General features: G+C 38.7%; 1 protein-coding gene and 1 pseudogene across 2 annotated transcripts in view; one reads left to right on the forward strand and one right to left on the reverse strand.

The window, feature by feature from the left end:
- Positions 1–17274, forward strand: part of MLLT3 (myeloid/lymphoid or mixed-lineage leukemia (trithorax homolog, Drosophila); translocated to, 3) — a 344501-nt gene that overhangs the window by 243444 nt on the left and 83783 nt on the right. For both annotated transcript variants that reach the window (XM_006881274.1, XM_006881275.1), the window contains exon 5: positions 13692–14396. In XM_006881274.1, the coding sequence (XP_006881336.1) occupies positions 13692–14396 (705 nt within the window). The remainder of the gene's footprint in view (positions 1–13691; positions 14397–17274) is intronic.
- Positions 9474–10091, reverse strand: LOC102865189 (annotated as a pseudogene).

Below are 17274 nucleotides of genomic sequence, written 5' to 3' on the forward strand. Positions count from 1 at the left end.
ACAAACTGGTTTGTCCTGGAGAGGGTGAAGCCAGACTGCTCCTTGGAGGCAAGGATTCTGAGGCTTTGTCTGACATACTTTGAACACGTTGTAAGGCAAGGTCAGCCGTCATGAGGGATGTCATGCTCAGGAGGGTGGAGGGACAGCGCAGGAGAGGAAGGCCCTCCATGAGATGAATTGACTCAGTGACCGGGGTAATGGGGGTAGGTGTGTCGGAGATGAGATTGGCACAGGATAGTGCAGGTTTTAGGGCTGTTGTACAAAGGATCACTGTGAGTCACAGGCGACTCAACACATAACAACAACAACTAGTTTATTTACAAAATTGGAATACATTGTTTTTAAGAACAAATTCTTTGAATTTTCCTCACCCCACGCCCATCGAATTGTACAACCTGATGATTAATCCTCCCTCCCCCTGCACATTCTCATCCCTCTGCCTCTACTCTCCCACCCCTCTTGTGTTTGTGTTATTTTTAACATCCTTTCTAAAGGAGGAACACATCTAAAAGGATGTTCCTGATTTTGAAGGGTATGATGCTAATACTCATCATTGTTTGTGTGGGTGTTTGGTTGTCAAAATAAAGAGGTTGCTTTTTAATTTTATTTGTTAAGGGACTTTGTTGTCTTCTTTTTTATGTTTGTTTGTTTTGTAAGTCATGGGTAGATTTTCTTCTATTGCAGTGAATAAGTGTTTTCTTTACTCTGTTGCCTAATACTTTTTGCCATTTTATTATGATACACTGTGGAGGATTATTGCCGTGCTAAAATACTCTGGAATTCTTGGGATTAATACACTTTGGTCTTGATGTAGTTGGATTTTCTTGGTTTTCCTCTAAGTATAGAAGAGGAAAGTCCTGAATAAGGCTGATTGATGCAGAGGCTGACACATTGGGCTCAGGTATTGGAAGGATGGCTTAGGACCTGGGCATTTCCCTTCTCTTTTACATGAGGTTGCTATGAATTGGAACTAACTCCCATTTTGCTACTGTTTTATTTAAAATTTTCATGCATATCCTTGGGTCACATTAACCCACACACATTTTTTTTTTCACTTGGTGTTCTTAGCAAGTTTTGTTATGTTGATATTTTTGTTGTTGTTGTGTACCATCTAGTCAGAAGCAAACCAAGGTTGAATCTCCAGGGACTTTACAGAAGCAGTTTAATCACACGGGCGGAGATTGCCCATCTGTCTCCTGTTGATACTATTGTTGTTGTTGTTATGTGCTGTCTAGTCACTTGAGACTCATAGCAAACCTATGTAAAAACGCCTTAAACTTTACCCTATCCTGTGCCAACCTCATTGTCTCCGACACACCTACTCCCACTACCCCAATCACTGGATTGATCCATCTCACCAGGTGTCTTCCTCTCTTGTGCTGTCCCTCCACTCTCCCAAACATGATGTCCCTCTTCAAGGACTGATCCCTCCTTGCCACATGCCCAGAGTATGTCAGATGAAGCTTCAGAATCGCAGCCTGGCTTCATCCTCTCCACGGCAAACCTGTTTGTTCTCCTAGTAGTCCATGGTATATCCAACACTCTTCTCCAGCACCACAGCTCAAAGGCATCAGTTCTCTTTCTGTCATCCCTAGTCACTGTCCAGCTCTCTGATGCATAGCATGCAGTTGTGAAGACTATAGCCCAGATCAGGTGCACCTTAGTCTCCAGCCTGATCTTATTGCTCTAAGTACTCTGGAGAGGTCCCTGATATTTGACTTTCCCAATGTAATTTGTCTTTTTATTTCCTGGCTTATGGAACCAAGAGTATTGACTGTGGAGCCAAGCAAACTAATACTGTTATCTCAGTCTTTCACCATCCATACTGATGCTGCCAGTTCGCCCAGTGGTAAGAATCTTTGTTTTCTTGACGTTGAGCCTCAGTCCATATTGAAGGCTGAAGTTCTTGACCTTCTGCAGCAAGTGCTTTGGGTCCTACTCAGGTTCAGCAAGCTGGGTTGTGTCATCTGCATGATGCAGGTTGTTGATGAATCTTCCTCCAATTCTGATGCCACATTCCTCCTCGTAAAGCCCAGCCTACTGGATGATTTGTTCTGCATACAAATTGAAAATGTATGGAGACAGAATACATCCCTGGCAGACCACCTTCATGATTTTGAACCATGCAATTTTTCCTTCTCTGTTCTGATAAGTTCCTCTTGGTTCAAGTATAGGTTTCACATAACATAAAATTAAAAAAAGTATTTCCTGTATTTTCATCCTTTGGAAGAGATTGTATAAGATTAAATCATTCAATTCCTAAAACTTGATGGGCCTATTTTCTTTGTGTAAACATTTTCTACTTTTTATTTTAGATTAGTTAAGAGGTAAATTATAATTTTAAATTATTATGTATTTGGGAGTCAGTTTTGACTATTATATTTTCATAAGATTTTACTTTCACTTGTATTGACATAATTTGTTTTGGGCCTCCAGTCAGGTTAGAGCCCTACAACCTTCTGAGACTGTAAATCTTTACAGGAGGAAACTCCCCGTCTTTTTTCTGTGGAGCAGCTGGTGGAGTCAAATCACTGTTAGGTAACTCAGAAAACCTAGTGCACTACTCTACTGTACAAGGACTCCTACTGCTAGGAGAAGAAATAAAATATATTATCATAAAATGTATGTTGCTAAGTGCCATCAAGTCACCTGAGACTCACAGCAAACCTGTACACAATAGCTCTGAACTCTGCGCAGTCTCACTGTCTCTGACACCCCATCCCTATTACCCTAGTTACAGTGTCAATCCATCTCTTCTGGCGTCTTCCTCTCCTGCACTGTTCTTCTACCCTTCTAAGCATGATGCCTTCCTCCAAGGACTGGTCCCACCTGGCCACATGCCAAAGTATGTGAGATGGAGCTTTAGCATCCTGGCCTCCATGGACAGCCTAGTTTCACCCTCTCAAGGATAAACCTATTTGTTCATATTCTCATTCACATATTTTCTTTCCCTCTCTCCCCCCCGCCCCCTTTATCCTTACGCCTTCCTCTTTCTTCTCTCTTCTCTCTCCCTTCCCTCTCTCTCCCTCCCCCCTTCCCTTTCCCTCTCTCCCTCCCTCTCTCTTTTTCTCTTGTTGTGTACCATCAAATCAGAACTGACCCATAACTGATCCTCCAATGGCCTTTCAGAGGCAGTAATCGAGAGTGAGAGATTTCCCATATTTCTCGTTTGGAGCAGCTGGTGTATTTGAACTGCTATCTTTGGGTTGGCAGCTCATTTCCTTATCACTAAGCTGTCAAATTGAGTTGGTTTTTGACCCATGAAGGCAGAGACATGTGTATGCCCTTTGAGTAACCTTACCTTTCATACTAAATGTAGTTCCCACTTCATCTTTTAACTCTCCCTCATTCTTCCTTTTTATTTCCATTCATATTTTCATGATTCCTGAGTTTCCTTGTGTTGTTTAATAAGCCCAACAATGCCCTCCGAAGATTTATTTTTTTTAATCCAGTATGTAACTGTACAACAATAGCAATATGTGAGTGTTACAAAAAAATCTACCATACTTCCTAAATTGGAAGCTTGGATTTTTTGTTGTTGTTTATTTGTTTGTTTACATTCTCCCTGAAACCATTACGTGGTGCCTGGGATTTTTTTTTTTTATTGTGCTTTGTAGCTACTGCATTTTTTTGCAAATCTCTGGCCTCCTTTACCAATGCCACTTTCAAACAACATTGCTAACTTCTTGTTACTGTGTTGTATTTTGGTTGTTCTTACAATAGTCCACATTTTTCACAATGCTATGGACCTTGTCTGAAAGCACATATTACCAGAAGGAATTTGCATTTTATTGAGTATGGAAAAGAATTTGAATGCGTAGATCACAACAGTTGTGATTAACATTAAGAAGAATGAGAATCCTAAGTACTTGGTGGTGCTCATGTGAAACCTATACTTAGACCAAGAAGCTGTTCTCTAAAACAGCAAGGGAACACTGCATAGTTCAAAATCAAGAAGAGTGTGTCAGGCATGTATCCTTTCTTTGTATCTTTTCTCTCTCTCTCTCTCTCTCTCCTTCCCTCCCTCCCTCCCTCCCTCTCTCCCTCTCCCTCCCTCTCTCTCCCTCCCTCCCTCTCCGCCCCTCCCCCCTCTTTCTTTCTTGAGTGGACATGCTGCCCTTGAGGCAATTCCCACTCATGACAGCACTCCATTGGTTTTCCAAGTCTGTAAATAAAAATAGGAGCAAGTTTATCTCATTTTCTTGTGTGTGTGTGAAGTTAGTGAATTCAAACAGCACACAATTTGCTTACCAAACAGTGAACATACTCCTTTACCAGGACTCCTTAGCACGCATGGTTCTTTGTGTATGCTCGAGACTCTGTAAATAGCTGTTGAATAACCATTGAGGGAAGGTGACAAGATAGTACAATTCTGACTGTATTTCTCTGTTGTCTAGTTGTCTCTCTGTGTAGTTTTGTTTTTAAATGTTCTATAATAACAGGACTTTTTATATGGCAGCCATTGTTTCCACCTTATACTCCAGCCACTCTTTATGAGTTGTAGACATTGAAGATTGACTAGTCTCAGTGATTAAAAGTTGCTTATCATGCCTCTGTTGGCAAGGCAGCCAGCTGGTACTAAAAAAAGACGACCAGAAAGTGCTGGCCAGTGTGTTTTAAATCGTGTTTCAGAAAACAGAAACTGTACAAAGAAAATATTCATAACCTTAGAGAAGTGTTATAATTGATACTTTAAATTTCTAGTTTCAAAGTTAAACAAAAGTTTGCTTGAAACAGAGAAGTCTTCTAAATATAACTTAACAGTACTGAATTGTAATTTAGAACTTTAACCACACCAAGTTAGAGAATAGTATGTAAAGAGAAAGACTTTTATATGAGATTAACTTTAAAAACAAAAGTATTTTGTAGTATGTGTTGTTGTTGTTGTTGTTGTTATGTACCACTGAGTTTTCTGTGACTCATAGAGACTTTATGTACAGCAGCCCTCAACCCTGCTGTATTCTATGCCAGTCTTACTGTCTTGGACACATCTACCCTCATCACCCCAGTCACTGAAGCAATCCATCTCATCAAGGATCTTCCTCTCTTGTACTGTCCCTTCTTCTCAAGCATGAAGTCCCTCTCCAAGCACTAGTCCTCCCTTGCAACATGCCCAAAGTATGTCAAATGAAGCTTCAGAATCCTTGCCTCCAAAGAATAGCCTGATCTCACCCTACCTAAGATGAATCAGTTTCTTTTACAGCACAAATAAAAGTAATCATTTGGATAAATGGAATTTATGTATTTTCAAATTTTGTCCACTTGCAATATTATTAGAAAAATATTGACTTATTTTTTCTAGTTGACACTTTGTGCTTAAACTTCATATTTATATGTAGATGGAGTAATTAAATACATTATTTGGTATTAATGCTTTCACCACAGATTAGGGAAATGAAAACAATTATTATCTACAATCTTCACTTCAGAGATAAAATACAATTTCTGTAGTTGTTCTGTTTGCACATTGTAAATTGATTTATAGGTTTTCATTTCATCTCCGTTTAATGGTAATCTACATTTCTTAAACTAGATTTGTAACTTGGTGCTAGATTGCAGTTTGCTGAATAAAGATAAAATTACATTCAAATGATATCAGAAGGAAAATGGAAAATTACTTTCAAACATAGAAGGATACCTAGAAAATTACTTTCAGACATAGAAGTCACAGAGTTGAATAGCATCCTTTTTTTTCCTGACAGAAAATATGCTGTACAAAATATTTAAAGTACAAGTGGTTATGTGGAATAGGAGGGTATATAAATGTACATTGAAGAGGTTGAAGATATTTATGTCAAAATATTAAAGAACTAAATTGTAAAGCAATGGATTCCAAAGACAGCAAACATCCTGTATTCTATTACTTTTTAATTCCCTTCTTAGGAAGAACCACTTTACACTGTTGCAGTTTTAAATTCTAAGTCAGTGCCAAATGTCTCCAAATAATGTGCCTAGTCCTTCTCTCTCCATGACAGTCTAATTTATCGGTTCCACCTTCTTTTCTTTTTTAAATGCTATTTTAAATGCTTTTTCAGGATGCTTTCGTAACATTTTAGATGTTGAACATGGAATTTTTTTAATTATTTTTTTAAAAAGAATCTATTACTATGGACAGTGTCTTTTTACTCTCGGATTTTTTAGGTCCAGATTATCCTAGACTTTGTCTTCCTTCACCTTGTATTTCCACCTTTTCTGTTTGTTATCCAAAATTTTTTTCATTGTCAAGACTGGTAACATTGTGCTACATGAATAGATAGGATTTATATTCTACTCAATGACAACAACATATAGTCTTCTGTGATTGTCTGTAGTATTAGCAGTAATTGTAATCTGAAATAATTAACTTACATTCTGTCATTTGCCAATGTGGTGGTAGGAACTTTACATATGTTGGACGTACTTAATCATTGCATTAACTTTATAAGTAATACTAATATCTCCACTATTATAGATACAAAATTAAGTCGTTTAGTAAGTGCTGGGGATGCGCTGGTTAAATTGAAAATGAATTGTGTTTGAGTTTTGAATAGATAGACCATTTAAGCACAGCATAGATGTGTACAGGTGCAAGTATTTTTTACTCATATCATGAATCTCCTATAATCACAGCATGGATGTGTACTGGTACAAGTATCTTTTACTTATACTGTGAATTCCCTACCTCCTTGGGAGTGATCATTTCTTTGTCTTTAGTAGTTTAAATTTTTGTCACTACCAACTCTGTATCAGAACAGATTTTAATTTTGATTTTTAAGACCTTTCATTATGAGTTGAAAGATAACTTCATTGTTTGGTGCTGGGTACTCTTTGAAATAATTGGAGACCTCATGTGCTCTATAGAAGTATTTGAGAGATGTTGCTTTTCTCATTATTATGTAAGCTCTCTGAACACTACTGTTTTGATGTCTATCAGTTTAGAAATACTATTTGCTAATGATGTCTCTAGGTTTCTGTGTCCCTTGAAAAATATGTAGGAAGGGACTCTTGATTTCAAACAGTTGTTTGCTGCATACTGAAAAATAATTCCTTGTATCCTTTCTACTGGAACTGAATAGAACTTTGTATGGTTCTTCCCAGAGGACAGTCATGCTCAGTGTTATCTTTTAAAGAGATTGAACTCTGCTACCTTTCTGTCACCTGTCTTTCATTCCTAGCTCAGGTTATATATTAGTGTGTTTAAGAGTTGCCTTTGAAACACTCAACTTCAGAGAAGTTCCATGTTAATTTGATTCTCAAAAATTAATTTTTTCCCAGCAACATCATCTTTCCTTTGTCTTTTAAAGGCTTGGAATTGAGGGAATTTACAGGAATGCGTCTTTTCTCACCAGTCTTACTTTTATTCTTGGCTCTCTGTGTGATTGAAATTCATTCTTCTCTATAGTTCGTTGGCAATGTTTTCCTATATTCTTTAAAGAACGTGAGTTGGAGTGATTGGCTAGTGGTGCCTTGTCTGTCCATGTCTCTGTTTGCAAAGTATTTTTCTCTAGTAAGCTTCTGTCTTTACTTGCATTTTTTTAAAAAAATCCACACAAATGTGGGTTGTGTGGTAGATATGTGTTGGGTTATTAACTAAAAAGTTGGTGGTTCAAATCTACTAACCACTCCTTTCTGTTGAGATTTACAGCCTCAGAAAGCCAGTAAGTAGAGGGTCACAATGAGTCTGAATCTATTCAAGGCAGTGGATTTGGTTTGCTTGTTTTCTGTTTGCTTTAAAAAACCCCCCCAAAAAATCCCAAACAAAACCAAACATACTAAAACACTCTTTGTGAAAACTTTGTGTGGCTTGTGTGTTGAATGTCTTTAATCTCTTCCCCCCGCCAAAAAAAAAAAACCCTCATATTTTTCCTTCATGGTTTGATAGTCCTTCCAGCTGATCTTTCATGCTGCCAATATGAGCCAATCTTACTTACTGACTAAATTATTCAGTTGAAGTTTTTATGTATGTTTTAAATTTTCTTTTAAATATTTTATTTCCATTAAATTGTACTTGTGAAAGGAGCAATGAAAACATGGGGAAGACCAAGTGTAACTTCTGCCAACTTCATAAAGGGGAACTGTCCCCATCAATAATATCAGTAGTACCAAACAATTAGCGTAAATGGTCAGATATACCATCCTACATGTACTTGCTTTAGTCATTGGGTCAAATAAATTGTCTCACAGATTTTACTCACAGTTGTGGGGTTTATTAGGGAAATAGGTTGTGGAGTGGAGAAGACAAAAGATATTACATAGTATAGGCTTAATGAACAGCAACTTCCAGCCAGACTAATAGCATGACACAGTCCCTCAGTTAGTTCAGACATCTTCTCAGTCATCAAGTGTAAGTCTAGGTTCAGTTTGGCAGCACAAACTTCCTCAGTCATCCAGCAGGCTTTGTTTCATAGCAGTTGTAAGTTAGCTTTTCATTCATTCATTCATTCATCCATCTGAATCAAAACCTTTAATTTTAGCTCCATCTTCAGGGTTCTGTCAGGCTATAGTCTCACCAAAAGACTCTTCACAGTGTGGAAAGCTCTCTCGCTTATATTGGTCCCACAGCTATTGATGATTTACAAGACCACGTATCTGCAATTGAGTCAGCTGATGATCCTGCTCCAGTGGGGGCTAACACAATGGATAGAAAGCCTTTTTTCAAAGTTCTAATACTCCAGTACTCTTGTTACATCCACTTTGATTTTCCTTAAGAGGTGATACTATTTTTGGTCTAAGTCTTTTTTTAGTCCTCCTCCAGCAGTACTGACAGGTATGCCTTTCTTTCTTGAGGTTTGCTATTTTTATGAGCAGTAAGATCAAATGGAGCATTACAGAACTTTAAGGTGTAATCTTGTCCATAATGAAAAATATCAGGCCATACTGTAGCAGCAGGGCTGTGTGTTTTGTCCACACTCCTGAAAAGCTTTATACTTTGTTGCCTCCTTACCTTCCCTACTCTCAACAATAGAGGTGACTCTTGAATAGCTTGTGAGCAACTTTAGGACCTGGACATTTTGATGTACTCATATACATCATGTACTGGGGGGGAAAAAACTCTTCTGGGTTTAGCCGTGGTTCCAAAGCAGAGCAAGTCCCACACCAGATCTTTCTTTCTCAACACCCATAAACATTCTTTAGGCTTTACTGCATGCTGGCCTTTGGGGCCAAGAAAGATTGGTCAAGAAAGGTAAATAGTTTGGATTTGGGATTGAAGAGCAGGCATGCCAAATACAAAATTCTTTTCTCGCTGGAATCCTGACTTTTCTTTTTTATTGATAGTCTCAGGTGGCATTTGAGCCTTCTATTCCACTTAGCAAGTGTTTGATGACATTACAGAAGAGACTTCTAGTTTGAGTCACCTTCTTCTGACTCTGATGGTTTTCCTTACTTCATTGCATGAATAAAAATGTTGGAGTATAATTTTTAGAAAGTTCCCTTTTTTTAAAATTTACATGAAGGAATTTATTAACAGAAAACAATAATTTGATGAGTCCTGTTCACAGACGGCGACCACCCTTCCTGCGGGTGCTGTCGGAAGGGATAGGGGTGACATCCTCAATCCGTCCAATCTTCATTCCTGAACGGGCAAGGGCTCTGAGGGCAGACTGGGCCCCAGGTCCAGGGGTCTTAGTTCGATTTCCTCCTGTAGCGCGAAGTTTAATGTATAAAGCAGTGATGCCCAGCTCCTTGCACCTCTGTGCCACATCCTGAGCAGCCAACATGGCCACGTATGGTGAGGATTCGTCTCGGTCAGCCTTCACCTTCATACCACCAGTCACACGGCAGATGGTTTCCTTGCCAGAGAGATCAGTGACATGAACAAAAGTGTCATTGAAGGATGCAAAAATGTGGCAGACACCAAAGACATTCTCTCCTTCAGCCACCTGAGGTCCAAGGCTGATGACCTGCTCTTCCTTCTTTTCCTTTCCCTTACGAGGTGCCGTGTCTGCTCGTCGTCTCCAGACTCCGCCACAGGAAAGAGAGACTGGAAAGAGGCGGAGCAACCGAAAGTTCCCTTTTAATATACTATTTGGACATATAACTCTTCTAGAAGAATTTATTGGTCTTGGACAAATGCTCTTCTGGGAAAGTTTTTGTCCACATGCAAATTTCATTGAGCAAAATATGAATGATCTGAAAACCATACATAACACGGACACCAGTTAAAGTGTGACAGAAACAAAAAAAATAAGAGGCCAGCTAGAGGGGAGCAAACAGGAACTGGAGAGAAAAATCGCCTTTTAGTTATCAGTCGTAGTGGGAAAGAGACATGGTGATAACATGGATGTTGAAAGCAAGATATAACCAGGAAAGCCTTATTCTGGCCAATACTTACAACTTCTTCTTTTTCTTAGAGCATTTAGTGAAGTTGTTGACAAGTAGTATTAGAGGAGATTATGCATTAAAGAGGCTTGTTGTGTTCCAGAACACTAAAACAAGGAAGCATTCATTAGCAACTGAATGGATGAAAGAAAATATTGTACCATATAGTCATAGATTGTATAGTCGGTGCAGATACATGTATATTTATGTTGAAACAGTCATTTCCCTTAAATATTTGAGATTTGAATTGCACATGTTCTTACTAGCTGGATAGCGTACTATTCAGGCTGTCTTCATCAGCCTCGGGCAAAGTGGATTGGAATTGTACAACATGTGTAAACTTCACATTGAATGGTAATTAGTTCTGTGCTGTTCAGTGACACTTAATGTTGAGGTTAATAGTTCAGTAAAAATTTTGCATAGCCATGACTAGATACCTCGTGTTTATGGATAGGAAGACTAAGCATGAGTGAAAGCTTCTAGAGAGAGTGAGACTCTGTGTGTGTGTATCTGTGATATTGCCATCAAGTTGCAACTGACTCATAGCCAATCTTCCATTGGGTTTCTGAGGATGTAAACTGCATAGGAGGAGGTTGGTATCTTTCTCCTTCAAAGCCACTGGTGAATTTGAATAAACAGAAGTTCAGCCTTTTTGTTAATAGCGTAACTCCCTAAGAACTTTGTGTTTACATCTGTGAATATAGTATCAGATAACATCAGTTTGAGCTTTGTCATTCGTTGCTACCCAGGCCAAAGAAAATATGATATAAATGCTAGAAACGATGGGGTTTCTTTTTCTAGGGAGTTGTTAACTGAGTTTTCTGGAGAGTTTGTCCACTGAGCTCTTTTTTGCTTAAAGAAAGCTGTTTGTGAGGGTTATTCCAAAAGGCAAATGATCAAGAACTGATAAGCCTGCTTTTACCAAAAGGAGTGTATTGGGTGAGTGAAAGATAAATGTCAAATATCAAGACCATCGTGGGAAGTAAAAGTTTTAAAATTTCTCAAGTTTTATGCCTGGCATTATGTGGGTCCAGTAAAGACAAGAAATTGCCCTTTCTGTGACACAAAGGCTGTGGGCGTTGTTAAAAGTCCCAGTTTTTTCCATAGAGGATATTACAAATAAATAATGGTAAGATCCCGGTGGAAGTCTTCCTCTCCCCCACTGTACACTGTGTGCTGTAATGTTACTGTGTTTTGTTTTGATGTTTAACATTAAAAAATATAATAGTTTAACAATTGTGTATTTTGTAAAATTAGCATTTAAAAAAATATGTGTGCTACTCCATGAAGCCTGAATATTAAACACCAGTACTTGGGTGTCCTCTAGCCATAATTAGAATACTGCTGGCAAATCACCAAAATTCAGTGAGTCACAAACCAATTTAATAAAAAGAAAGAAGAAAGCCTCTGGAAGATTAGATTTCAGAATGTTCTTCCTTAATTTAGTTTGTCCATTATACTTTATTTTAATTATTGATGGCATTGCTTAACATGCCAGGAAATGTCTTGTAATAGAATTGATAAAATAATGAAGTTTCTGTAATAGGAATCTTATCTTCAGCATTCTGCTTTCAAATTTCTTCTGAAGATATGTTGTAAGGAAGGATCTAGTTTGGTGCATAAAAGCATGTCTTTGCTTACTAATATTATCCATTTTAGAATTTTGGAATCTAAAACTCATTTTAAAAAAAATAAGTGAAATTGCTTGTTATTTTGTTGTTGTTAAGCAAATAACACGGGGGGGGGTTTAGTAATAAAAAAACAATGTGCTACTAATACAGAAAAAGAATATATTTTTTAAAAAAGAATATTTTGAGATAGTACTTTAAAATGCTTGCTTATCCACACATAGACTTTTTAAACACACACACACACACACACACACACACACACACACACACACACACCCCAAAAAAACAAACACTTCTTTGTTGTGCTGGATTAGATTTAAGAAACAGAGGTTTGTTGGCATCGCCTTACTCTGAAGTAGATGAGTTAGAGTGAAGCCTAAGTGTACTTGCAGATGTAAATTGAGTTGAAAAAGGCAGACATTTACTTGTTTTGGTCTCATTAGGAGATGTAAGTCAGTCAGAAAGGGGCTGTCTTTTACTATTGTGGTGGGTTTTGCAAGCCCAGCTACCTCATCTGTTTTGTATATTTAATAATTGTTGTTGTGTGCTGTTGAGTCAGAGCCAATGCATGCCTGATCCTCCCGCAGGTTTTCAGAAGCTTGCAAGGGAGGATATTGCCCATCTTTCTCCCTTGGGTGGGGTTTGAACCTTATGCATTTGGTTTGGCAGTGCAACTCCTTACCCACTAGGTGACTAGAGTTTCGTGCACCTAATAGTAGAGGATCATAAATATGGTAAGTTGGGGTCAGATGAACTTCACCGAAGCACGTCAGTTCTATCTAGGCCATATGTTCCATAGCATGTATTTGAATGGCAATAAATAAATGCAGGGTAACACATTTAAAGTTAAATAGATAACAAATAATTCCTTTCTCACAATTACACACTAGTAATTGCTAGACTTTTTGGTACATTTATCTTTTAGATTCCTCCCTCCTCCGTTCTCCTCTCCCATTGGTGAAGAAGAAAAATATATTCTCTTACTGATGAATTTGGGTTAATGTTGAAAAATGTGTTTTTTTATCTCAAATTGCAAATGATTTCATTTTTATTTTTTATGTCTTCATCTGGCCTTTGGTCTCCGGGTACCATTTCAGTCGTCTTTTTCTAGTAATTTCATGCTTGGTCTTTAAGACCTAGCTCTTTCTGAATATTTTTAAATTTACTTGTGAACCAATTTCTTGGATGATGATGATGATGATTCTTCTTCTTCTTCCCCCTCCCCCTCCTCCTTTCTCCTTCCTCTCCCCCTCCTCCTTCCTTCTTCCCTATTCTCTCAATATTTGATCATTCCCCTGCTTTTTGTTGTCAGCGCTGACTCAGTGCTAGAAGACTCACTTTAGTTTCTGTTGTCATGGTGCCTTGGAGTTGGCACTGCCGGGCAAAGGTGAATCACAGACGCACGTCATTGCAAAGGGTGAAGGGCTTGTGCTACCCATCTCTGTATTTCCTAGGGCCAGCATTTAGCATTCGTTGCACTGAGGTGCTCTAAAATGCTCAGTGTCCAATAATCAGGAAGCTGGCTTGCTTCATTCAATTCCTTAATATATAATGGTAGCCCTTTCAGTGTTTCTCACATCTCTGTTTTCCACTTGGTACACAGTGGCACTTTGGTTTTCATAAAATAGAATACATGAAAGGCTTGGTTTCTGAACAGTGGATGAAGGATCCTGTCATGCAGCTCATGGTGAAGGGATTGGACTGCTGGGCCTCCCTTGATGTTTCTCGTTGCGAGCTCACTTCTGTCTCATCTTTCTGCAGGACCCTAACCGGAGTGTTCACACCAGCAGCAGCGGCAGCAGCTGCAGCAGCAGCAGCAGTAGTAGCAGCAGCAGCAGCAGCAGTAGCAGCAGCAGCAGTAGCAGCAGTAGCAGCAGCAGTAGCAGCAGCAGCAGTAGCAGCAGCAGCACCAGTTTTTCAAAGCCTCACAAATTAATGAAGGAGCACAAGGAAAAACCTTCTAAAGACTCCAGAGAACATAAAAGTGCCTTCAAAGAACCTTCCAGGGATCACAACAAATCTTCCAAAGAATCCTCTAAGAAACCCAAAGAAAACAAACCACTGAAAGAAGAAAAAATTGTTCCTAAGATGGCCTTCAAGGAACCCAAACCCATGTCAAAAGAGCCAAAACCGGACAGTAACCTTCTCACCATCACTAGTGGACAGCAAGAAAAGAAGGCTCCTAGTAAAAGGCCTCCCATTTCCGAGTCTGAAGAACTCTCAGCCAAAAAGAGGAAAAAGAGTAGTTCAGAAACGTTATTTAAAAGTTTTTCTACCACACCGCCACTGATACTCACATGTTCCGCTGAAAAAAAACAGACAAAAGAGAAATCTCATGTCAAGATGGGAAAGGTCAAAATTGAAAGTGAGACATCAGAGAAGAAGAAATCAACTTTACCACCCTTCGATGATATTGTGGACCCCAACGACTCAGACGTGGAGGAGAATATGTCCTCTAAATCGGATGTGAGTAGTCTTGTTGACTTCCTTTCTTCCCTTACCTGGTGGTTTTTTCTTTCCAGTAGCTTCATAGTGAATGATGAAGAAAATGAATGTCGAGCCATTGAATGAATGTTGAGGTGGTAGCATGCAAAGAGTTGTAGCCAAAGGAGAGTTGACTTAACCAATGAGAAGGAAGAAGAGCCATCATTATGAGTTTACAGATTTTCTGAGTGTGATTAAGGTTATTAAAAGAAAGAGAAATTCTGTGGCGTGGTAATGAGTCAGGATAACACTAGAAAAATGTAGATGTTTATCAGAGCTTAGTTAATATGATTTTCACTTATTTGACTTAGGAAGAAATGAGAACTAGAATAAAACTTGAATCCAAGTTAACATAAACTTAAAAGGAAATCTTGGAATATATTGGATTATAGCTATAATATTGATCTTTTGCTTAGTGGAATGCTGTATAGAGAGAGTTGGTGATGCTGCTTTTTACAGCTTTTTGAAGGCACATTTTATATAACAATAGACTACACATAGTTAAAGTTCATAATTTGAGCTGTGGTGTTGGAGAAGAGTATTGACTATACGATGGACTGCAAAGAGATCAAACAGGTTCATCCTGGAGAGGGTGAAGCCAGGTTGCCCCTTGGAGGCAAGGATTCTGAAGCTCTGTCTGGCATAGTTTTGACATGTTACATGGAGGAAGTCATGCTTTGGAGGGTGGAGGAACAGTGCAATAGAGGAAGACCCTTATGAGATGAGTTGACTCAGTGTCTGGGGTAATGGGGGTAAGTGTGTCAGAGGCAATAAGGCTGTCTCAGTATAGAGCAGGGTTCAGAGCAGTTGTACATAGGGTCACTGTGAGTTTCAGGTGACTTGACGGCACGTAACAACAGCAACAACCCATATTTAAAATTGACCTTTTGCTAAGTTTTAACATGTGAATGAATATACATGTGAAACGAGGTGATTATTTGGAAACACTTACTCCTCCCTGTCGCCAATGTAGCATGATCTTCACTGAAACGTTTTTGCGGCTAGATATACTGGTACCCATTTGACCATCTAAGTTCTGGTGGCATAATGTGTATCAGGCTGCTTTCCCAAAGGTCTACTGTTCAAATCTACTAACCCATCTTTGAGAGCAAGCTGGGTATATTAGCTCCTCCTTCAAAGGTTCAGAGGCTGGGAAAGCTGATCGAGGGTCACTGAGCTGTGAAATGAGATGGATTTTTAATTTTGATCCGACCACAGAATTTTTTTTTAAAAAAGTCACTTGATTTTGGGATGTAGACTTTAAATTGCATATTTATCAATCAGAAGGGATTGTGTTCAAGATAGACAGCTCTGGCGGTGCCCTAGTGTTTAAGAGTTGTGCTGCCAACCCAGAGGCACAGGGTTCAAATCCACCAGCTGCTTTGTAAAAGCAAAATGGGTGATGTGTTCCTGTGCACTTTACAGTCATGAAAAACATGGAACTGGAGGATCAGCTAGGAATCGGTTCCAACTCAGTGGCCCAAGGCAACAACAGCAACAACTTGCAAGTTACCTAGTTGCACTTCTTACTAGTGTAAGAAATCTTACAACTCTCGTGACAGGAACTGTTAATAATTTAGTTGATACTCTGTTTTATTTCTAAAGAGTCAACATTATTTTATATGAAGTTTCTCTTCATTTTTCTTTTTCTTCCACTTTGGTCTTTGGCTGATCCCCGGAATCTTACTTCTGCTCATTAGTATTTTTAGACAAGATCAAGTAGGATGACTGGCTCTGTATTGCTGGGTGTTTCCGAATGTGTATTCTCTTTGCCGCCCCATGTGTCACCCCAAAAATGTCCCTGGTTCAGATGCTGACAAGAGCTAGGAGGTTTCAGTGGCAGCTTTCCTGTCCTGCGTTTCGCATTGACTCTTCAGGACATATGTCAAACCATTCTCAGTCGATCACAGGTCACATTCTTCCTTTTCTCTCTATAGCCAATCTTGAGATTTTAATAGCAGGTCACTTAGGAGTGTATGAAGCACTGGTGACTGATTTGTTCCATTGTTTAGCAAAGACTTTAAGTGTGTGAAATGGAGATGACAGCTGATGGGTTTATTCCAGAATCTCACACGTTTATCTTTTCCTCTTTTGCATCTTACTACCATCGCACCTGTTAATTAGAAACTTACTCTTTATGCAGTTGTTACTTGAAACTCATTTTGTTATGTTTGTCTTTTGTTTCAAATCACCCAGATAGGTTCATTGATGCTATTGGGGTATGATTAGTCTATCTATCAAGTCTGTCAAGTTTAGCAACTTTGTTTTTCTGTCTTCTGACATGTTATGATTTTTTTTCAAATGGAGTTTTTCAAATTGTGGAGTGTGACTCACTAGGAGGCTTGAATTCAATTTCATGTGTCATCATCACCATTTAAAAAGATCTCAGAATACAATGTAGCTTGTAATGGTTCGTGAACATTTTATTTCAGAAGGTTTATGTCTGTATTTCTTAGTAGGTCATGGTCAGAAAGTTGAATGTCAACTGTCTGGAGTGTTTACTGATTTGTAGGACTAAGTGGCATTTATAAAGCACCATTGCCTGCTCTGTCTATTGTCACAGAGGGACTTCCTCTTTGAATTCTCTTTGAGCAGCTTCATAGCGGCTGCTTACTCACTCCTCTTTACATGTAACTTACAAAGCATGCCATTTATTTTAATAAAAATTTTTGTTCTACTTTGTATGTGTCTAAGGCAATACCTTGAAAAGTCTTCTGGATCAAAACCTTACAATCATAATTTTTTACAATAGTTGCCTTTTCAGAATGACACATGGCATCTTAGCACAGTTAATGCTTGCGATTCTCATGGAGTTCTGTCATGTGCTCATATCCGAAAATGAAAAGCCTCTAGAGATTTT

This window comes from Elephantulus edwardii, unplaced genomic scaffold (genome assembly GCF_000299155.1).
Source record: "Elephantulus edwardii isolate Elephantulus edwardi_28Jun2011 unplaced genomic scaffold, EleEdw1.0 scaffold00014, whole genome shotgun sequence".
Taxonomy (NCBI): domain Eukaryota; kingdom Metazoa; phylum Chordata; class Mammalia; order Macroscelidea; family Macroscelididae; genus Elephantulus; species Elephantulus edwardii.